General features: G+C 41.7%; 1 protein-coding gene across 3 annotated transcripts in view; it reads left to right on the top strand.

Annotated features, from left to right (window-relative positions):
• The window catches only part of HIPK2 (homeodomain interacting protein kinase 2), a 164,254-nt gene extending 139,953 nt beyond the window's left edge, over positions 1-24,301 (top strand). For 2 of the 3 annotated variants that reach the window (XM_027842364.1, XM_027842363.1), the window contains exons 12-14: positions 8,571-8,818; positions 21,007-21,167; positions 22,753-24,301. In XM_027842364.1, the coding sequence (XP_027698165.1) occupies positions 8,571-8,818; positions 21,007-21,167; positions 22,753-23,220 (877 nt within the window). In that variant the 3' untranslated portion in view covers positions 23,221-24,301. The remainder of the gene's footprint in view (positions 1-8,570; positions 8,819-21,006; positions 21,168-22,752) is intronic. The other variant, XM_027842365.1, reaches the window with a different exon arrangement.
• The last annotated feature ends 95 nt before the right edge of the window (positions 24,302-24,396 follow it).

The raw sequence follows: 24,396 nt of genomic DNA, 5'->3' as shown, positions 1-24,396 counted from the left end.
TGCAGACAAGTACAAGGCTTCAGAAAACAAAAAGATATCAATGGATGCCTCTGACCTCTATACACTCCTTTTTGTGCAAGATTGTTTCTGGAAAGATTCTTGCAATATCCAGTGACATAGCCCTGCACAGCCTAGTCTTCTAAACCCAGCCCCAGGCTCATAATTCAAATAGGACGTAGGTAACCTCTATTAGAATTTGAAACCACAGTTTGATGATAGCTCCCTTGGGGGAAGCTTACAGAATTCTTTATGTTTAATTCTATCATATCTATCTGGTATAGGATAGTGAGGGGGCCGTTTTGAAGCTATACAAGGAACACTCAGTCTTTCCCCACATTTTAGGATTCCAACCCCTGGTGCCAGCTCTCAACTTGTGTGGTTGTATGTTCCAGGTATACTTGCAACAGGGACTTGATGATGTTTAAAATTAGGAAGAGTTTAAATCTGATCTAGTCCAACACCCTCATGGTATGGATGAGAAAACTGAGGTCCAGAGAGGTTAAGTAATTTGTTTAATGTCATACAGGTAGTAAGTAGCAAAGCCAGCATTTGAGCCCAGGTGCTTTTGACCCTAAATTTGGGATTTTTTTCCACTTTCTCACGCTGCCGTGTCACTCAGCCTTCAGCTCTACACTGTCCTCTTCTCTGGAGTCCCTTGCCCCCTTATATAACCAAACTTGTCCTGCAAAGCCTCAGCCTTAGATCACTCCCACCACTCCCTGCCTTCACGCCTAATAATGTGATGCTGACCTCAACATTCCACCAAGACTGCTGTCTCTAAAGTTACTAATAATCTTTTAATTGCCAAATCTAATGGCCTTTTCTCAATCTTAATCCTCCTTGACTTCTCTCTGGCATCTGACGTTGTCAATCACCCTTTCTCTCCACCTCCCCCCCCCCCCCCCCCCCCCAGCATTCTATAGGTTTTTGTGACCCTACTCTTGACAGCTCCTTCTCAGTCTCCTTTGCCAGATCTGCATCCGGGTCACCATCCTCTCTCTGTGACTGTCTTACAGGGCTCTGTCTTGGGCCCTCTTCTCTTCTTCCTCTCTGCCGTTCTCATCCGTCCCCATGTATTCAATAATCGTCTTTATCCAGCCCTTACTTCTTTGCTAACCTTCCATTTCACATCTCCAACAGCCTATCAGACATCTTGAACTGGGTGTACTGTAGACATCTTAAACTCAAAATATCCAACAAATCTGAACTGATTATCTTTCCCCTTAACCCCCCGCCCCTGCTTCTTTCTGACTTCCTTATTCCGAATGTTGAGGCTGCCACAATCCTCCTAGTCTCCCAGGCCCTAAGCGAAGGCGTCATCTTTGACTCCTCACTTTCCGTCACCCTTGTAGCCAATATAGTGTCTATGTAAGATGTCTCCCATGCCCCCTTCTCTACTCTAACATTGTCACCCCCAGAGCAGCCTCAGTCAGAGATTTAGAGCTAGAAGGGGCCTTGGAGGTCATCTGTTCAATTTGCACCATTGTTTTGGCTCTCCCTTCAAAGTTTTTAAAGTAAGAAAAAAAAACTTGACTAGGGAAAGTTTTCTCTCATAATTAACTGAATCTTCACAAGACAAGGCTGTCCAAAAGTAGTAGATAGTTTGAACTAAAACAAGTCCCCTCTCACTTTGTACTGATTATAAAAGAAAAGCAAGTGACTTTAATGAAGGCAGAGTAGAAGACAGAGCAAATGACTGCCAACCTCAATCCTTTGAGCTAAACAAAACCTTCCTCTATAGGACATAAACAGACATTTGGAACAAAAGTAGGCCGAACAGGGGAACCAATTCCCACACTGAAACAGCTATATGGCCTCTTTAATTCCTATAACTCAATTATAAACGTCTTGGAGAGGAAGAAGATTGTGTTTCTATTTCTTTTAGACCTCTGCCCCCTTGCACAAAATACAAGGCTATGCCCACAGTAGAAATTCAGTAAATGTTTGCTAAATGAATAAATTAATGTTTGCTATTATATAGCCACTACAATATTGGTCAAACTGTTCATTATTTCTTAGTTTGAAGAAGCCATATGTTGAGGCAGCTAGGTGGCGCAGTGGATAGAGCTCCAGACTTGAAGTCAAGAGGACCTGAGCTCAAATCCGGTCTCAGACACACAACACACAACAGATACTAGCTGTGTGATCCTGGGCAAGTCACTTAACCCCAATTGCCTAGCAAAAAGCAAAAACAAAAACAAAAAGAAGCAATGTGTGCCCAAGGTTTTTAGAAGTAGAAAACATGCATGTATCTTTCATCCAGACACACAGGAAAAGATAGTTTTGTTTGGCTGACTCAGATGTATTATCATTATTAGGAATTTGTTGAGTGTATGATGAGTTGGTTAGAGCTGTCAGACCACGTTATGGAGAGGAGCTACTCTACATTACTGTTTCCCAGCCAATGTGTCATGACACTTTAGCAGGTTACACAGACATCTTTGATGGGCTGCAGTGCCCTGGATTTCCTTGTTCCCTCCTGTCAATTTCTAACCAGAAAGTTGGATGATTTGGGGGAAAGGGGGAGGAGGGAGGGGAAGAGCAGTTACCATGGTAGAAGGAAAATGATGTGTGTGTGTGTGTGTGTGTGTGTGTGTGTGTGTGTGTGTGAGTGTGAGAGAGAGAGAGAGAGAGAGAATTATGTTACCAGGAAAAGAGGTTTATTGACCTGGATAGGGGAGATCCAGAAGGGAGGGTAGAAGAGGAATGTGTCATGAACTGAAGGATTAGAAAACACTGTTCCATGTAGTGTCTTAGATGTTACCCTGACAGAGGGCAGAGGAGTCAAGACTAGATGACCCCTCCCAGTTCTTTCTAATCCCACAATTCTATTATTCCCTAGAAAGCAGCTGGATTTAAAATATTGCTTTGGTTGGCTAGAGATTATGAAAAAAAGCACTGACTAGGAAATATTCAGCTCAGTATATAAAAGGTTGATTTGAGTACATTGTTTCTAAGTTAAAATTTTAAAACTGGTCTCAAATAGAAGCTTCCAGTTTTCCCTGTCAGTGACAAAAGCTGATCATTCATTTCTGGGTCTGTGAGTTTTGCCACAACATGCAGTAGAGCTGAAAGGATACAACTTCCCTGTGTGGGTGCCTGTCTGAAGCATTTGTTCCTACAACATAGGATAATTCACAAAGCTACTGACCCCTATCGCTTCACTCTGCCTCCTCGTGAACCAGGACGAAGATCTTAAGCTCATTCAGTATATTATTTATTAAGCTATGTGTACCACACTAAAATCATAACAATAATTCTCATTTAGATAGCATTTAGTTTTGCTTTCACCTCCATTATTTTACCATATTACTATGGCAATCCCGTGAAGTAGGTTGTATTTAGTGGATAGCACTGTGCTCGACTCTGGATTATTAGTACATGCATGTTCATTTTATAGGTGAAGAAACTGAGACTTGGAAGTCACCTAGTTAATGTAAATTGAAGAAATTCAGCTGAAGCCTGGACGTTCACATTTCAAGCACAGTGCTCTTTTAGCTTGTACGACTACTCTAGCTCTGAGAGACAAAATATACAAGAAACAAATAATGCAAGCTAATGATGGATAGTACAGTATAAATTGTACATATGTGTCATGAACTGTAAAGCCAGGGAATAATTAAAATAATGTAAGGGTAGTCAGGGAAGGTTTCTTAGCTTAAACCAGTTTTTGCCTGTTGCTTGAAGGAAGTGGTGGATAGTGATTAGCAAAAAGGGCAAGGGGCCCAATATGAAGAAGGACTTCTATTATGAACTGGAGTGCTTGCTGGGTATTGAGGTAGACAAAGATAGAGAGAGAAAGATGTAGGATTTACAAAAGGCTTGGGACATGAGGAGTTGGGATTTATAAGGGGCCAGGCCACCTTCATAGTTTGAATGAGCTGCTTTTTCTATTTGATGTGTTTGTTCCTATTGGAGTTATTTCCAACACAGAGTCTGATTTCTTTACTGTTTGCTATCCATTTCCTTTTTATCATGCAGAAATCATCCATTGCCATGACAACATAATGCAATCAGAGAACTGTAGCAGCTATATTTTCTATATTCAGGAGTGGTGTGATATCAAGGCCATTTAAACAAACCTCTCTGTTACCCTCTCCCTATCTCTGTCTTACTTTTATTAAACTAACTCATAATGGAATTGATAAACCATCAACAATAATTAGTTACAGTGGTAGAGTGAATCCCAATAAATGTCAACATATGTAAGTCTAATGAACTCTCAGCTGTAGTCTCAAATATTTATGTGCTTTAAAAAATCAGTTCTTTAATATCTTCATATTTGACTTATATTTTATATGCAAGTAAAGTATAAGTAGGAATTTCTTGGATTTAAAATGGACTGAAAATAAAGCTAGGAAACTGAGTCATTGAGACTTTTCCCAAGCTCTGAATATTTACATGTTTCATGCAAATCTGAAAAAATGTATAATATACTTATGGTTGAGTATTCTAAATACTCAAATTAAGTCAAAGCATAATATAAACATACTTTACACATATATAAAGGAATATATGTAATATATAGATACTCAATCAGGTAAATTCCAATTTGCCTCACTGAATTTAGTTAACTCGTACTTTGGTTCTTTTCTGAATCTGTGGTCTCATTGGTGTAGGTACTTCTTCCAGCAGGGTAACTCAACACCCACCCATGTGTGACTCTGGTTTGTCCCCTCATAAGTCCTCTGCAAGGGGTTCCACCTAACATCCTGGAGGCTGGCTCTTGATGTCTTGATTTTATGTAGATACCAGTATAGCACTCAGGATATCCATCAAGTGGTATCTTTCACTCTTGTTCTGGACCACTAGACCACCTCATTTTAAAGTCATACATCTGATAACCTTTAAGGCATTTCTGTAGCTTCTCATTGGTAATATGCTGCACCCTACTCTCCTCTGCTCTCTCTGCCTATGGGTGACCTGCCACTTTAATTTCTCAGAGACTGTGGTATGCCATATTTCATAGCCTTAAGAGACTAAAAATGTTACCTTCACTGTAGGCAAGCAGCCTTTGGGTTGAGGGACACTTCTACTTCAAACAGAGAGAAAGGGAATTTCAGGTGTTTGAAGAGCTTATTGGGTATATTCTTTAACAGGTTGTAACAACAACATGATTTTATTTTAATCTATCCTAGACCTCATGCAAAACATTTCTTATAAAAAATTCTTAGCATTGAAAGTGACTTTATTTAGTCCATTCTCTCACCCCATGTAGAAATCAGCTCTTCTGTTTTCAAATTCATATTCAGTAAGCATTTTTATTCCATCCACTATGTACTAGGTATCGTACTGGGTGCAAGGGATACAAAGAAAGAAAAACAATTTTCTAGCCTCCAGGGACTTAATTCTATTGGGGAAACGGAATATGTTCACAGTTAAGTAAATTCAAAATAGACACAAAGGCATTTCAGGGAGGGGAGAGTTGCTAATCAGAAAAAGGCCCAATATAGGAGGTGATACTTGAGCTGAGCTTCGAAAGAATCTCAAATATTTCAAGAGGTGGTCACGAGAAGGGAGAGCGTTCCAGCCAAGTAGGACATGGTCCACACAGTCACTGAGGCCAAAGATGGCATATCCTAGATAGAGCATTGAAACTGGCCAGTTTGATGAGAATAGAGAGCATGTGAGGGGGACTGATGGGAAATCAGTCTGGAAGATAAATTGAAGCCATATTGTCAAGAGTTTTACATCCCAAACAGCGGTTTGCATTTTATCTGAAGGCATTAGGGATCCACTGAAGTGACTTGACCAGAGGAGTGCATGGTCAGAACTGTGCTTTACAAGTACCACTTGGGCAGCCATGTGTGGAGGATGGGTTTGAGAAGAAAGAGGCTGGAAACAGATGCTAATTAGGAAAATTTTGCAGTAATCCAGGTAAGAGGTGAATGAAAACCTGAATTAGGCTGAAAGAGTAGAGAGAAGAGGACGGAGTTGGGAAATGTTATCAAGGTTTGGGAGCTGTTTGAGCATGGGAGTCAAGGGAAGAGTGAAGAATCAAGAATGACTCTAAGGTTATGAACCTGGGTGACCGGGAGGAAAGGCCTTTGTCAGAAATAGGAAAGTTAGAAAGGCACTCACCCTCTGCTTGAATACTTAGAGTGATGTGGAACCTCACTTTTATTCCACTGTTGGATAGACAGAAAGTTTTCCTTTATATTGAGTTGAGGTCTGCCTCCCTGTAATTTACAAATTCAGGTGGGTGATGCTAGATATGCCCAATTTGAATGCCATTTGAGGTCAATTTGTCTGTACAATCACTGTGTCCCATTTTGGGATTTGCCTGCAATGTGTACATATTTTACTATAGTAATCAAAACTACAAAAAAAAGTCAACATTTTCTCTCTGTCTGCCGGTGATATGTTCCTCAAAAGTTAGCATGGTATGAAAGAGAGAGCACTGACCCTGGGGTCAGAGAATGTGGGTTCAAATCCCATCTCTGATACTACTCTGTATGACTTTGAGCAAGTCCCTTAAGCTCCCTGGGTCTCAATTTACTCATGTGTAAAATGAAGGATTGGACTGGATGGCCTGTGGGGGGCCTTCCAGCTCTGGAGCTGCAATCCTATGAATGATTATGTGTAATCATGTTTTAAATGCGCTACAAATATTTTTAAGGAACCCAACTGTGAACTCTGTAAATGTGAATAATACCCCTCCATACATACGCGTGCACACACACACACATGCACACGCACACACAGTTTTATGTATGACTCTTCAAGAAAGATCACTTATACAACATTGTGCCTATCAAGCAGAATGCATTTTTATTTTGTTTCATTTCAGTGTGAATCAGTGTGCTTGTGTTTGCTTCGGTAATTATCAGAGGACTTTGTGGCCTTGTCGGGGTCCTCCAGCCTTTGATGGACATGTTCTTCCACTGACACAAGTACCCAACAGATAGCTCAGAAGGTATTGTCCAGGACCTAGTTGTCACTGACCTTGTGGCCCAGAAGCCATCCTAGTTTAAAATCCCTTTTGTTTCCTTGCTGGAGGAGGCAGCCTTCAGCTTAATTTTATATACAAGAATTTTGCAGGGAACACAGATCCAAGAAAGCTGCCCAGGAATACAAGATTCTGTCCAATGCTGGAGCCTTGCTGCTCTGCCATGAAGAAACCTCGCCAGGTTTTCTGCTTTCCCTCTTGTTAAAACCATCAGCCGGCTCTGCAACCACAGTATAAGGGCTATTCTAAAAACACAAGCCCAGAGGTTCTGAGTCTCCCTTGTTTTTTCTGCTACCTACAGGTAGCCTCAGAATGGAGAGGGGGTTTTGGCTACAGTTACTGCCTTCCTACTCCCACAATTCAATTGCCAGGATTGTGGAAACAAAAGTACAGGGGAGGGGACACGCCAGGTATGCCTGTGTGCACAGAGGAACCACAGAATCACATGTCTCACCCTTCTCTTGCAGTGGTCAACACAGAATCAGCCCTGTTTGCTGGAAGCCCTTGAAACTTGATGGTTTTTCATTTCAGAAGTTACTTTCCAGAGAAATGTACTGTGGATGAGCATTGGGGAGATAGGGCTCCTATGCTGGGCTCAGCCTATGCCATCTTCAGTTTCACCTTTCCCTTTTTCCCATCATAGCCTGCCTATCCAAGCAGAGCGTCTAGTGGGGGAAGCTCCACTCCCTACTCATTGCTTACATGCAGGGAAGATCCCCACCCTCTCCTCTAACCCTAAATCCTTGTAAGGCCTAGATTTACCACCCTCCTTTGGGCACTCTGCATATACATAAACGGCCATTTGAAAACATGGCATGATTTCTAGTAGGCACCAAGGTATACCATGAGATGCATAAAGCTGAGATGTACTTTTATGTCCATTTTTATCCTGAATCTCTTGCCAAATTCCCCATTGCCCTCAATGGCAAAATGTCAAGTGTTCTTACAGCTGAAGCCTCAACCCATCATCCTCTCTTATGCTTAAGTTCCTAAATCTAGCATCACTTTTCATTCCTCTCTTTCCAAACCTTCTCTCCTAGCTCTGGGCACTCACTCTGCCTGCAGCAGGTCTTGCTGATTATTTGCTCCATAACCTCTTTCATGTGAAGCAGCCCAGCGTAGAGCAGAGAGCTGCCTCCATCATGGACGCTTGGTTTGAGTCCTGCCTTGACACATCCTGGCTTGGTGACCCTGAGCAAGTCACTTTAGCTTTTTTGGCTGCCTGTCATCCCATTGTTGATTCACATTGAGCTTGCAGTCCACTAAAACCCCCAGATCTTTTTCCTATAAATGTTATTTAGCCACACCTCCCCCTATCTTGTATGGAGTTGATTTTTTTGGACCCAAGTATAAAATTTTACATATTACTATTAACTTTCATCTTACTAATTTGATCCATTGTTCTAGCCTGTAAAGATTTTTTTTTAATCCTAAGTGTTTCTGCATACAGTCTCCCCCATTAAGTTCCACATTCTCTGAGGGTAGGAAGTATGTCTCCGTAATTTGTATTCTGCCTCCCCTACACTTCCATCCAGGAGGAGCTTCATAATCATTGATGATAGAATTTTTTATTTTGCAGCCTTTCTCATGGCACCTATTCTTTTCCTCCTTGTGTTTTCAGCACTCTCTCCAAACAAAGAAAAAATGTCATCAGCTGTGTCACGGTTCATGACTCTCCTTACTCTGATTCCTCCAGCAACAACAGCCCCTACACCATGCAGCATCGAGCAGGCCACAGCAATGCAAACAGCTATGACCCCAAGGGGGCGCTGGAGAGCCACTGCAGCGGGAATCCTCGAACTATTATTGTGCCACCCCTGAAAACCCAGGCCAGCGAAGTGTTGGTGGAGTGTGAGAGCCTAGTACCAGGTAATGTGGGGCAGGCCAGGAAATCTCCCTGAAGGTTACAGACTGTATGTGAAGTCTGGGGTAGCTTCAGTTCTCTCTTCAGCTAGATGACCAAAATGGGAAATGGGGAAGAGGGCAAAGTGTGGCTGGAGAGAGAGAATCGCGAGGCAGAGAGAGTACAGAAAAGTACTCGTGGAACACCCAAGACTTCGGACTCATTTGATGAGTCAGTCAGACCTCATTCATTTGGAACCCACGAATTTGAAACTTATGCTACCTAGGAACTTCAACTGAAGCGTACTCTTGAGCCATCTGTGAAAAGGGTTTGCTAAGGAAATTAAGAGGCATCAGCAGAATTATAAAGACATTGTTTAACTTACTAATGATAAACTTTTCATACACCAGGAAATGTTGATAGCATGGCTTTATAGATAATTAATATGCATATTACCCATAATTCTTATCTATTCAGCAAAATAGGCAAGTTGGAATTCTATCTTAGGAAAACTTGCTATATGAAGTTAAAACTGTAGGTTTCTAAAAATACTTTTATAATTCAGACCACTATTTCAGACTCTTCTTCCTTCTATTTATTCCAAATTAGTGAGGTTTGACTACACTAATTAATGCAAAACAAGAGTAACTCAGTACAGTGGGATACAATGGTGAGGGTGGGAGTAGCTGAATATTTCCATCACCAAGCAGTGTTCTTCACAAGTAAGCACCAGATCTCATGCAGTGGGTTTCCAAAGGGAACATGAGACTGCTTAGGGGTGTTTGTAGCTTAAAGACAGCGAAACAAGATCTTCAAGGCCCAGGTAAGTGAAGGCAAAATAGAGCCAGATGCTTTCCTACTTTAAACCTGCTTTGGAAGGAAAGGGTCACAACAAAGATTGCCTCTTGTTTTCACGCTTCTGTTTTAGGGAGGTTTTTTATCATGACGTGAAGGTAAATAGGGACTCCACTGTGTCGAAATAGAAAAAAAAAGTGCCTGGGGAAAGTAAAGCTAAGTCAGGTACTCAAAGGAAGCCAGTATTCCTTTCAGTTTACCTCAAAGAAACAAGTAGGCAGATAGCTAGACACATCAAGTTTTAGAGCTGGGTGGGATCTTAGAATTATCTGCTGCTCCCCCTTCAGTATATAATTTCCAAGGTTGATTGTTGTAAGGAGAATAATGACCAGTTGATCTTCATGTGTCTTCATTGGAAGCAACCACAGAGATCAATTACTTATATTCTACCCCATTGTTTTACAGATGGGGAAAGTGAGGCTCAAAGGATAATTAGTAGGAAGAGGTTATAAATTACGGGAAGGCTTTTATTTAGACATGAAAAGTAACTGAATCATAAAGAATTTTCTGTTAGGATTGACTTTGAAACATACTGTTGTGGAAGACTCTGGAATCCGTTTGATCTCAAATGATTCAGTTACCATCACTCCAAGAGATAGATATGTAGAGAAATATTCATTAGCGGTTGAAGTTCTAGGGTGGTGGTTGTTGTTTGTTTGTTTGTTTGTTTTTCCTAGCCCATTGATTTCCAAAGTCTACAATGGACCAATCTCATTTTTGAGAGAGTGCACTTCTGCACGTTGTCCACATGATATGCTGCCTCTCCTAAACAACCAGACTCAGCTACCTGAGCTTGCTGATGGCTTCCATTTTTTATCCCAGAAGGAACGGATGGTCATTTTGTACTTGAAGTATGCTATGATAGAAAAAGTGGTAGATTTGGAGGCAGAGCATCTGGGTTCAATCCCGGCTCTGCCACTTCCTGCCTTATATTGATGGTTGGCAAGTTATTTAACATCAAAAGGAGGGATTAAACCAGATAACCTCTGAGGTCCCTTCCAGCCCCAAATATGGGGTCCTGTGAAGGAGAAATACAAATTGGCCTATACTGAGATTTACTGAACCTGGCTGGCTTCTGAGCTCTTGTCCTTCTCTCAAATTGTAGCATTCTGGACTTACAGATAGCACTTATTATCAACCGCCTTGATTGACCACCCACTGTGTGCAGTGTCCTCTGTGCGCATGCTGAGTGACTAACGTAAGGCTGTGTGTTTTTCCACACTCTAGTTAGATATAACTGCGTGGTCATAACTCTAAACTATGACACATCCATAGCCTGTTTTAAAATCCCTTATCTAGGCTTTAGAATGGGGCTGACGTTTAGCTCAGCACAAAGGGTAAGGCAGTAATCAATTTCTCTGGTATCAGATAGTGACAAGAATTTTGGCTTTTGCTTTGTCATCTAAGGTGATTTTACAAAAAATATGCTTTTTTTCCCCCAAGTCCCAGCACATCTTGGGGCTGTACATCTAGAGCTGGAAGGAACCTTAGAGGGAATCTAGTCTAATCCTCCCATTTTATAGGTGAGGAACCTGGGACCCAGAGAAGCTAAATGGCTCGCAGAAGATTGCATGGGTAGTAAGTTAGGGCAACATTTATTTAAGGCATTAAAAAAAAGCATTAGGTTTGGGTTATGATATTCCGATGTCTACAATCTATTCATATGCTAATTAAACCTGATTTGGGGAGAAATCTTATCAACCTTAGGTTTAACATCTTCTCCATCTCTTTTCTGATGTCCTTCCAATAAAATGTTCCCTTTATCTTACCTGACATATTTACAGGAACCATTTAAAATTTTTTTTTGATATTTAAGTAGTTATATAAGTAACTCCATACTTATGATGAAATCACTTTCTTTTCTGTTTATTCCTTAATCACATAGGGACCTCCTTTTTTTTTTTTTTTTTTTTGTCGAGGCAATGGGGTTAAGTGACTAGCTTAGGGTCCCACAGCTAGTAAGTGTTATGTGTCTGAGGCTGGATTTGAACTCAGGTCCTCCTACTCCAGGGCCAGTGCTCTATCCACTGCACCACCTAGCTGCCCCCCCCTCTTTTTCTGGTGGGGGGAACTCCTCCTATGCAATCTTTAGCTTACTCTTGACCAGGGACAAGAGAACTATTGCCATAACTCTCATTTAGACAGCTTTAAAGATGGCATCTGTAAATTCTTTATCTGAAATAATTTCTCCAAGAAGGCAGTTACTAACTGAAATCAGCTTAAAAGGCTATTTATTTAACAAATAATTAGATACAAAATTAAATCAGATGGTCCACATGAAAAAGAGGAGATACGGAGGCTGCCCTAACCCATTCTCTGCTTCAGCCCCAAGTAAAGGATATAGAACATCCTGCTTTGAGTTGATGGAAGACAGACTTGGGGTTTTTAAGCTACACAGGCAGAGACGTGATCTCACGTCCTCTGGAAGAGAAAAGGAAACTCTCCTAACAAGAAGCTAGAGAGACAGGAAGAAATCTCAACTGACTCCTTTCATTTCATTGGTTTAGAAACAATCTGGTTCTTGTCACTAGGGAGAAGAAAGCTCGAATTTTGGAGAGTCAAGCAGAAGTGGCTGAGGGAGACTAATTCCAAATTAAGGCTCAAGTTGAATTATCAAGGTTAGCATTCCATCAGTCTGAATATGAGAGGGGGCACAAAGAAAAACTTAGAAAAATTGAAAAAAAAATGTAAATACAGTCATCACTTGGTTGTTATTTGGGGTTTTCCATTGCTCTCAAGTAGTGTTTAAATTTAGTCTTTATTAGAAGTCTGTTTAGCTCTTTTGATATTTTATATTAAAAGGCATAGAAATTCATAGCTTTGAATCTGAGAGGCATGAGCAAAAAGGCCAGTCACAGGGAAAGTGTGCAACTTGCAGCTGAAACCATGAGAAGGTGAAATGAAACGTGAAAACATGAAAATGTTCCTGCAGCTGAAGCCACAGAAGCCTCCACCCAGAGAGCACTCCCCTCAGAGTTCCCTTCTTTTTCATCAGGTCTATCCACTTCCAAATAGCAGCCCAGAGGGTGGAGTACTTAGCACAGTGATTGCATGAAGAAAATGCCCAGTTTAATTTAAGCAAAACTGGCAGACAGGTATAAAACTACTCAAGAAGGGTTCGTGTTTCTTGCTTTATATAAAAAACTGAAAGGCTTGGATTGGTCCTGACCAGTGCTCCTGACAGTTTATTTGGAGGTTTTTTGGTTTGTTTAAGGTGCAGATAGATGATGCCAATAAGCAACAAACTAAAATGCTGATATATATGTGAGCATTTAGTTGGTTAGAGGCTTGGTTTGCTTATTTGCCCAAGTGAATCTCTTCAATGGTAAAATTGCGAGTAGTATGATAGAAATTTAGGACAAGGGACCATCTATTAATTAACAGCTTTAAAGCTTACTCTGGAAAAAGATAAGAGATCTACAAATGCCAGTGTAGAAAATCAAATTAGGCCTCAGATACATGACACTCACTAGCTGTGTGACTCTGGGTAAGTCACTTCACCCCAATTGCCTCACACAAAAAAAAAAAAAGAAAAAGAAAAGGGAAATCAAATTAAATCCTCAAAAGAATCATGTGAGATAAATATATTGTATAAGTATATTACCCCCATTTTATAGATGAACAAACAGAGGCTCAAGGAGGTTGTAACTTCTACTAATCAGAAGTAAGTTACCAACGAGTATAAAGAATCTACAGAAGAAAAAGATAAGATCCTGCTGAATATTAGCTACTAGAACTTGTTTCCTTGATCTGTGTTCAAACCTAATATTTTTTTCATGGGTTAATGTAGCAAGAGCAAGAAATAGCCTATATAGTATAGGTACACACATAAAGTTGAGATCTAGAGGAAAGTAAAAGTCTCAGCATGTTGCATGGAGGATTCATTGGAGAACACAAGTAGTCAGAGGATGAGAAGGCAAAGATGTGAGTGGGTTGCACCTTATGCCACTGGAGGGAGTATCCACACAGAGAGATCACAGGTCTGTTGAAGTACTGAATTATACTTACTGGCGTTTTTGTGGCTGCTTGAAGTGGGAGTGGGACCATAAGAATAGGAGAAGAAGAAGGACCTGAGAGAATAGCAAGGACAATAGATACAGGTACAGAGGAAAAAGAAAGCCCACAGTGTCCCTCGTCGTCTGCCATGGCAAATGGAATAAAGGAGAAATGGCAGATGAGAGTAGCATGTCCCACTCACAGTTTAAAAAAAAGTATCAGGGGCGGGGAGGAGGGGATCTGAAGAACAGAACGGGGAAGAGTGCTTTGTTATGGGGGAGAAGATTCCGTCAATTTTCAGTTAAATGAGTTGAGAATTTCTAAATAGTTCAAATAAAAAGTCTTCAAGGATACAGAATTGGAATAGGAAGATGGTCCTTCATGGGGGGAGGACCGCTTTACAAGAGAAGGAACAAATTGGTTGCTGAGGTTATTATAGATACTCAAGATCCAAAAAATCCTATGGCTACCTCATAAGTAGCTTGTCCCACATAGACATAGGCTAAAATTGCAAGGATTGAGTCATAGTTTATCTTGTATATGTCACCTATGAATTGGCAAGCGTGGAAGACACATGTTGCTCAGTTTCTACTGGTCTGGAATGACATGGTAGTCAGAGTATTTTAAGTCTTTTGAAACAAGTCATTGGATGGGAAAACAGACACCAAACTGAAGGCCAAACATTACCAAACAAGCGTTCCAAAGATTGGGCAGGTACAGCTCTGAATCCTGAAACCAAGCACTATCGTCACCTCATGGTGGCATTCTAAAACTTCAATAAAAATTACTAAGATTGAGGCATAGGTTCTGGAAATGCAGAAATGGGTATCAAAAAGTAATGCGTTCTAACAGGGAGATAATCAAACAAGTAAGATTAATCTGTTCTTCATGGTCACGGAAAAACTTTCCATTGTTCACAACACTTGAGTCATCGGTGGTGGTATGGTTGTATGTGCATATGTGTGCACACACACTGCATTTTCTCACCCTTTGCATTAACTTCTAGTAAGCGATTTTTATCTCAGTCTATAAGTAGGAAATCCTAGATGAAAAGATTGTGCTACTATGGGAGCATCTAGAAAGGTTAGTGCCAATGCCTTTGGATGCCTTGTGGCATAGCCCACTGCTCTAAGGATATTGGGGTTTTTCTCCACTTGTTAAAGGGATTTAGGAAAGAAGCATGTTGTTTTGATCCTATGGAAAGTTTCTCCAGTTATGAAGTGGAGTCTGGTACTCCTGTTTTGTCATTTGTTACTAGCGTTGTTATTCAAGACGAGCAGAAAATATCATGTGTTCTTACCATTTTGTAGATGAGCTTCACAAGGTAGTTTGTGAATAATTTCCAGTAACCTTGGCCTATATTTCTGTTGGTCAGTCACTCACTTGTAAAGGTCTGACAGTAACTTACTATTCCTCTCAAACCTTGTTCAATAAAGCTACTTCTTTCTGGCCAATCCTGGATCTTTGAAGGCTTCTTATTGAGAAGATTCTTACAGAAAACTTCTATAAAAGAATCCTCTGGGTTCTCATTGTGTTCACCTTCTTTGGTTTTGTGGCACTGTGTTCTTCTAGCTTCTAATTGGTACTAAAACCTGTGCCCCATTCCCTCCACCAACCATTCTATAATTTAGCAGATGAAAGTAATAGGGACAGAAAAGCAGTTACTCAGCACAGCACTTAGGAGAGGACGAGATGGGCTTTGAAGCCCAGCCTCCTATCCACCACACCGTACTGCTTCTCTGGCCCTTGACTCAGTGAAAATCTCTGTCACACTCACTTCATATAAGGCTTTTCCCATCTTTCCCATGAAGACTTTATCTTTTCCCTCTGTGGACTCTTTAAATTAATTAGCTCCTTACCTCATCTATAATCTTAAGACCCAAGACAGATGCTCTAGCCTGTCTATAGGCAGGGGGGATGTGTTGGTCCTATATTGACTAGGACCGACAGCTGTGAAGCTTTGTGATTCAGAGTCTTTGCCCGTTCACTGAAGTAACCATTTTCTCTTTAACTCCCATAAAGGTCACTTAACTGGTTTGCTCAGGAAATGACCTTTCAGGCAGGGGTCTGATTCAGAATGAAGTGACTCAGGTAGCCTGAAGATTCCCTCCTTAGCCTTATCATGTCATTCTGGGAACGTGGGACTTAGATAGTTAACATTCACAAGTGGTAGCTCCTTCCTGTTTGAACCAAAGAAAGGTAGACATGTAATATGGGGTACTGGAGAAAACAGCAGCACGCTGGAGTTAAAGGAACTTTTGTTCAGGGTTTGACTCTGTTATTTAACTGTTTGTGTGACCTTGCACAAACTACTTTGTCTCCCCGGGCCTTCATCTCCTCCTTTGTACGACAAGGCAGTTAGATTTGGATACCTTCTAAAATCCCTTCCAGCTCTAAATCTGGGATCAAGGATCCTAGTATGATTGCACGGCTCCAGTCTCCCTTATCTACTCCCCGCTCTTTGTGAACTATGGATCTTTAATGTCATGCTACTCTCTCTGTTCAGTCGCAGCCAATCAGCATTCTTGACTGGTAAGGCCATAGAAGACTCCCTATCCTTGCCTTTTAATTTAATATTCCTGGAAAATTGGTAACAAACTTGCTCCCATCCACCTAAAATCAAAAACTTGATCTTTATTATCCACCTTAGCACCTTCTATCCACTCAGTTGTCAAACCTCTCAGTCAATTCTATGCCAAGCAATCTGGACCTGATCAAAGTCTTCTAAATTCTGTTTCCTTCAATACAGTTTAAGAATTGTCTCTTTCTTTCTTTTTTTTTTTTCTCGAGGCAGTTGGGGTTAAGTGACTTGCCCAGAGCCACACAGCTAGTAAGTGTTACGTGTCTGAGGCTGGATTTGAACGTAGGTCCTCCTAAATCCAGGGCCAGTGCTGTATCCACTGCACCACCTAGCTGCCCCAGAATTGTCTCTTTCTAGAGGCAGCTAGGTGGTGCACTCCGGCCTTGGAGTCAGGAGGACCTGAGTTCAATTCTGGCCTCAGACACCTGATACTAATAGCTGTGTAACCTTGGGCAAGTCACTTAACCTCAACTGCCTCACTTAAAAAAAAAAAAGAAGAGAGAGAATTGTCTCCTCCTTTTGGCCAACAGTTCTTTCTACATGTCTGCCAGTTTGCTTTTACTTAAAATACAAACCTTATGAACCTCCTTAAAGAGATTAACGAAATAATAGTTGTAGACTGTGGCAAATGCTGTCAGATTTGATCCATGTATTAGTTTGCTTTACATTTTTTCTCTTTTTACAAGGTTCACTGGGAAGAAAACTACTATAACAATGACTGTCATATTAAAACTAATGAAATCAAAACTTTTGTAAAAATAGAAATTTCATGTCATTTACCTTCTTGACACCCCCACTTTTCAGTTTTTTTAAATGTGGTCAGGAAAGCTTCCAAGGTGGAAGCTCACTGTATCACCTTTTCAGGTGACTTTAATGGCTTTTAATTTTTCATCTGTAATCTTTTTCACATAAACTCTGAATTGGTAACTCCTCGATTTTTACCTCTTCTGGGCGTTACTTGTGGAGAGCAACTTTCAGTTAATGGAGGGAACTCATGGAGTTATAGATGAAAAGTCCTCCTAATTCTTCAGCCTTTTTGCCATCCCAGGGCATTCAGCTTGGCAGGGTTCTAGTAAAGATATTTTCAGAGGATCTAGAACAGAGGTTCTTACTCTTTTTTGTGTCTTGGACCTCTTTGTCAGGTGGAAGCCTATGGCTGCCTTCTGAGAACAATGTTTATAAATGCATAGAATAAAATATATAATGTTTTAAAATAATCCAAAGATTAGTAAAAATAATGATGTCATTTTTCTCCATCCAAGCTCCTGAACCCCCTGAAATCTATACTTGGATCTGAATTTAGGAACCCCTAACCTAGAGATACTTTATTAATGGAGACAAACCGTTATTGTAAGGTAGCAGTTCTGAATTCACATATCTCATGAAGCCAAACTTTTGGAAAATCTTTGCTCTGAAGGTGGCTCTTCACATACTTGAGGTTTGGTTTGGTTTGCTTATTGGCTCTAATATTTACTGCCTGTAATTTTGTTCAGTGTATTGCAATTCAACAAAGAGCTTTTGAGCACCCACTTTGTGTAAAGAAAGCTCTGTGCTGAACCCTGCTGGGTACAACTCCCAGGGGCCAGTTTCCTTTAACTCTGCTTCCACCTGACTCTATACCCCAGCTGCAGCCCACGGTTAGGGTTGGAACAAGGAAGGGTTTTCATTCTTTTGTTTTGTCCTCACTCTCCCAATATTTTTCGTAGCCACTAGATGGTGACACGTAAGTTTAACAAGGCTTGCAAAGTGGAGAAATCGTGGAAATAAGTATCTTCCTAATGAAGGTTAAAAAAAGTAAGATATCTTTATGATCTGAAAATGTCATTATTAGGTGAAACAAATTACAAATCAAAAGAAACAACAGATCCAGATCCAAAATAAACAAATGCAAATGAAATGAGATAATCCCCCCACTTGGCTGTCTTCAGATTTGTATTAAATTCACTTTTGCCTACTCTCCCTCAACCTCATTCTCAGACCAAATTAGGTCTTTTAAAATTTGTTCTCATAATTCACTCCATCTTAGATTATTTTTTTTCTCCTCACAGAAAACCTGGGACAACCACCTTTGTTCATTTGGGTGCTATCTTCTTTGTGCCACCTAAGCAGGTTCACCTGGTACGGAGGCCTGCCCGTCCTTTCACCGCTCAGTGCCTGAGAGTCTTGTCAGCTCTGTTTTTAGCCTCACTTCTCCTTAGGAAAGGGGCATCCCTCCTTGTAACTTTTGTGGGGGTTTTTTTAAACGAGACCTGTGGTTTCATTGGAATAAGGAGCTCCCAGTGAAGAACCTCTAGACCTGCAGGTCACCACCTTTTCTGACATTTCACAGTCTTAGAGAGAAGCCAGGGCCACAAAGAGGTTAAGTGAATTACCCAGAATGTGGAAGAGGCAGAATTTAAACCTAGCTACTCCTGGCCCTAAGAGCAGTTCTCTAGCCACTGTATCATGCCCATACGGTAATTTATTTATAGTATATCATTTATATATATAATTTATCATTCCAATATAACAAAGAATGCAATAGTTATAAAAATATGTTAGCTTATTTCTTCATAGTCCTTCACTAGCTCAGCTATCTCTCCTTCTGACCACATACTAGTAAACTAGGGAATGGAGAGGGTGACTGGAACTTTCCACATCTAGTATTTTCCTAGTTGTTAGTTCATTCCTTCTACTGATGACCATAGAAGACTAGGAAAGGAGAAAATTCTGGTTTGTTGGAATTTTCTTTTAGATGAAAGGAGGGCAGCTTTAGGGGCAGCTAGATGGCACAGTGGGTAGAGTGTAGGGCCTAGAGTCAGGAAGACTCATCTTCCACAGTTCAAATCTTATCTCAGATACTTATTAGCTGTGTGTCCCTGGGCAAGTCACTTAACCCCATTTGCCTCAGTTGCTCATCTGTAAAGTGATCTAGAGAAGAAAATGACATACCTCTTCAGTATCTTTGCCAAGAAAAGGCCAGTGGGGTCATGAAGAGTCATACATGACAGAAAAACACCTGTACAACAGACAATCAGCCTGCCATGTCCTTCTGGGTACATTTGGTAGGGGTTCTTTGGGATTCTGCCCAGCAGTCAATCAAGTATTTATTAAACATGGAGTATTCAAGAAATTAAATATCAGTTAAGTTCCTTTTATTTGAAAGTCATTATGCTAGGTCCATCCTAAAGAACTATGACACAAGAACCATCCAGCTTTCTGGCATCCCTTCCTCAGCTGTGAACTAGCTGCATTTTTAATGTCTCAAATTCGACTCCTGATTTCAAATGCATTTCAAATCCATGACCTGCACATCTGAAGCAGAGAGAAAGCTTCTTAGGGCTTTCTGCCCTAAGAAGAAAGCTTCCTGACATGCCCCCTGCCTACCAGTGTCATTCTTGATTATTCTCTGGCTTTCTGAATTCTAGACCATACCTGCCTGGATAACCATTTCTGCCTGTTAGCCTCCTTACTTATTCAGCTTGAGCTGTTGCCTCCTGCATCTTCAATGCCTGGCTGCTCTTTCCAGCCTTGTCTACTTACTTCTTTTGACTGGTCTCCTTGTCCATCTTATAAGACCCTGTCGGATGCCTCCTCACGTGCCAGACACTCCGTCAGAGTGTCTCTTTGATAGCAGTATCAAACTTTGCCTTTACGTAGCACTTTAAAAATTTCAACACACTTTAACTTCTGTTATTCCATACTACGGTGTCCCTTTGAGATGACTTGAATGGGAGATATTTTTTTTTTTTAACCTCAGTTTGGAACTTAGAAACTTAGTAGCCAAGAGGTGAGGTGAACTTGAAAAAGAGTGCAGTTAGTAAATGGCAGAACCATATTAAAACTGTCTGGCCTTTTCATTAGATGATGTTGTGTGAAGGTGTGTGGTGTAGTAGAGAGTACTAGACTTGGTTTAAACCTCACTTCCTAGCTCTGTGACCATGGACTTGTCCCTGGGCCTCAGTAACCTCATCTACCAAACGAGGATAATACCTCTCATGCCTGTCTGCCTTGTATATCTGAAGCGCTTCACAAACCTTCCTAACTTCAAGAATCTGCCCTTTCATTGTATGAGTACCTCCTCTACTAAGATGAATCATGGCTACAATTTAGTAGATCATCTTCAGGAGTTTCTGTAGTCAAAAAAAAATTAGATCCACCCCAGCTAACTTGATGCTTTTTCAAACTGAGCTTGGTTGGTCCTAGCTAAAGGTTGTAGACATGCAGCCTATCCCTGGGCCCCAAATGTCAGCTGTTGTGATAGCTATGGTCTCTTCTCCCAGACCATGCTCTTTTCCTTTTCCTTTTCATTTCTATGCAACAAGCTTTATATAGGATAAATAGGAAATAATTTGTCCTTTGACCTCCATTGATGTTACCTCATTTGCATTCAGTGCCTGATTCTACCCCAAAGTGGAACAGAGGTTGGAATTCAAATAAGACAGAATGGTAGTAACTCTGCCATTGAGGGGATAAGACTATGTGTGATTGGAAACTTTTAAGAGTATCTTTAACAGGGGCAGCTAGGTGGCACATAGAGCGCCGGCCCTGGAGTCAGGAGGACCTGAGTTCAAATACAGTCTCAGATACTTGACACTTACTAGCTTTGTGACCCTGGGCAAGTCACTTAACCCCAATTGCTTTGCCAAAAAACAAAAACAAGAAAAAAGAGTATCTTTAAGACACTACACAAACTTGAAGATGTCCTTTTGTCGTTTTGCTTTATTGGAGTACCATCCCATAGCGGACTTTGAGCCTTGGTGATTTGACTTAACACATAGCCATGTTTCCTCTTCCTGACAGTCAACACCAGTCACCACTCATCCTCCTACAAGTCCAAGTCCTCCAGCATCGTGACCTCCACCAGTGGTCACTCTTCAGGGAACTCGTCTGGAGCCATTGCCTATAGACAGCCTCGGCCAGGACCACATTTCCAGCAGCAGCAGCCTCTTAATCTCAGCCAGGTGAGCCAACACTTTGTGGAGAGCATAACCAAATTTTGAGTTTTGTGTGTTGCCTAACTACTGGCTGCTCAATCGTACAATGAAGAGAGCACTAGCCTGGAGTCAAAAGGACCTGAGTTCAAATCCAGCCTCAGATACATACTAGCTGTGTGACGCTGGGCAAGTCGATTAACCTCTATTTGCCTCTATTTTCTTATCTGAAAGTGAGGATAATAACCACCTACTTCAGAGGGTTGTTGCAAGGATCAAATTAGATATTACTTGTAAAGCACTTTAGCTCAGTGGCTGAAACGTGCGTACTAAGCACTTCATAAATGTTAGTGATTATTATTGTTGTTGTTGAGTTGTTTTCAGTCATGTCTGACTCTTTGTGACCCCTCTTGGGGTTTTCTTGGAAAAGACACTAGAGTGGTTTGCCATTTGCTTCTCCAGCTCATTTCACACACGAGGAAACTGAGGCAAACAGGGTGATGTGACTTGCCCAGCATCACACAGCTAGTAAGTGTCTGAGGTCAGAATTAAATTCAGGTCTTCCTGACTCTAGGCCTGGCACTCTAACCACTGCACCACCTTTTTTTTTTTTCTTTTTTTGGTGAGGCAATTGGGGTTAAGTGACTGCACCACCTTGTTGTCAGGAAAAATTACCTCAGAACTTCAGCCTTAGGTTACCTCATCTTTAGCATTAAAAAATATTGTGCTCAACCCTTACCCGTATCACAGGGTTATTGCATAGATGAATTAGTTCTAATCCTACCTGCCCGCAGGCAATATGTAACAACTGTGTACAGACAAGCTTTATATAAGATAAATAGGAAATAATCAACGGAGATAAAGGCACTAGAATTGAGAGGGATGGGGAAGGCCTTTTGTAGAAGGGGGCATTTCAGCTGGGCCTTGAATGAAGTCAGGGAAGCCAGGAGGTGAAGATGAGGAGGGAAAGCCTATTCCAGGGGGTGGGACAGCCAGAGAAAATGATCAGAATCACTGGAGATCAGAAAGATTGCAGAGGCAGGTCTGAAAGGCTTTGAATGCCAAATGAGATTTTCTATTTGATCCTGGAGATGATAGGGAATCCCTGAAGTTTGGGGATTTGGGGGGTGACATGATCAGAGTTGTGCTTTAAGGAAATCACTTTGGCAGCTTCATGGAAGATGGATCGGAGGAGCTGTGACAGCCGCTTAGTACAGTAATCCAGCTGCAGAGAGATGAGGCCTTGCACTGTGTGGTGACAGTAACAGAAGAGAGAAGTGGGTATATATGAGAGATGTTCCAAAGGTGAAGTCAGCTGATTGGATCTCTAGATAGTGTTGAGTCTTGGCTGACACTTAAGTTGCAAGTCTGGGGGACTGGGAGGATGGTGTGAGGAAGGTGAGTGTTACTTTTGGCCGTACCAAGGACAAATGATTTAGCTAAAATCACAGTGCAGCTTGCCAGCAGTGATAGGACCAGAGCTTTACAATCTGCCTGAGTTACAGGAGCAGCGCTCCAGCTAATGAGCCCCAAACGTCCCACCTGCCGTCCCTCTGCCTTTACCTCCTACCCACTAGAGAGTCTAACCCAGTGTCTCGGTGCTTCTCGTTTTTAGGCCCAGCAGCACATCGCACCGGATCGTGCCGGCCCTCACCGGCGTCAGCAAGCCTACATCACTCCTACGATTGCTCAGGCTCCGTACTCCTTTCCGCACAACAGCCCCAGTCATGGCACAGTCCACCCTCACCTGGCTGCCGCCGCTGCTGCCCACCTCCCTACCCAGCCACACCTCTACACCTACACAACCCCTGCTGCTCTGGGCTCCACTGGCACTGTAGCCCACCTCGTGGCCTCCCAGGGTTCTGCTCGTCACACCGTGCAGCACACTGCCTACCCAGCAAGCATTGTTCACCAAGTCCCTGTCAGCGTGGGGCCTCGAGTCCTGCCCTCACCCACCATCCACCCAAGTCAATATCAAGCTCAGTTTGCCCACCAGACCTACATCAGCGCCTCTCCGGCCTCCACCGTCTACACTGGATACCCATTGAGCCCTGCCAAGGTCAACCAGTACCCTTACATATAAACACTGGAATGGGGGAGGGAGGGGTAAAGAGAGGGAGGTTTGATAGAAGGGAGGAGAAGAAAGGAGAAGGAGAGAGAAAGGGAGCACCTTGGATTGAGGTGGGAGCAAGGCTGCTTTCTATACAGAAGGATGCAGCTCACAAACAATGCGAATGGGGCAGGAGAGTGGGGTGGGAAAGGTAAGGAAGTGAGAGCTAGGGGCTGTCAGTGAAACTTGAACAAGGAAGTGGAAGGAGAGGACAGAGGAAAGACATTTTGAAAAAGGAAGGGACTAAGGAGGGGAAATTATTCTATGCTTTTTATTTTTAAAAAGAAAAAGGAAAAAACAATAACAAAAAAAACAAACAAACAAACAACAGAATCATGTATCCATTCTGCACCAAACTGGAGAGGAGAAGAGAGCAGCAGGAAAGTCCCAGAATTTGGGGCCCCAGTTTTTGAAGAACTTTACCTATAGACTTTTGAAAGATTATTTTCATATGACAGCAAGTGACATTTAAGAAGTTGCTGTCAGGGACACCTGAAACCGAAATCCAATAGGTTTTTAATCAATTGAACATAAGAAAAAGGGATTTTTCCAGAACTCTGAAGGGTCCACAGCCCTCCTGAGCATCAGGCAGTGATCCAAGGGCACCGATATGTAGTCATTTTTCTGGGGATGGAGAGAAGAGGGTGAGAGTGGGAGTGGGAGTGGGGCAAACCAGGCTCTTCATTGTCTTGAAGTCAAATTCACGCATTCGTGTTTGACGTAATCAGAGGAGGCCAGTGTGATTGAAGATCTCCTGGAGAGGGCCTCATTTTCCCTTCTGAGCATTCTGGATCAATCCCTAAGCAATGTTATTCCCAAAATGTCATTAATAATGTATGTTGAAATTCTGAGTTTTCTTCTCTGTTGGAGTTTTATTTTCACTTTGAATCCCTAGCCATGTAGGAGGTAGCAGAAATTTTAGCCCACCCTCTCCCTCCCTGCCTCCATGTAGGATGTAGCACTGTAGCCCTTTTTTTCTTACTTTGTGTTCAACTTCAGTGATACCAATAGATTATTCTTCAATGTGATTGCACAAAAAAGTGATATAACATAAGCATATAACAAATGTGATTGTCCAGGTTTGTGTGTGTGTGTGTGTGTGTGAGAGAGAGAGAGAGAGAGAGAGAGAGAGAGAGAGAGAGAGAGAGA

Source organism: Vombatus ursinus, unplaced genomic scaffold (genome assembly GCF_900497805.2).
Source record: "Vombatus ursinus unplaced genomic scaffold, bare-nosed wombat genome assembly UNPS02014870.1, whole genome shotgun sequence".
NCBI lineage: Eukaryota > Metazoa > Chordata > Mammalia > Diprotodontia > Vombatidae > Vombatus > Vombatus ursinus.
This window is presented reverse-complemented; position numbering and strand designations above follow the sequence as displayed.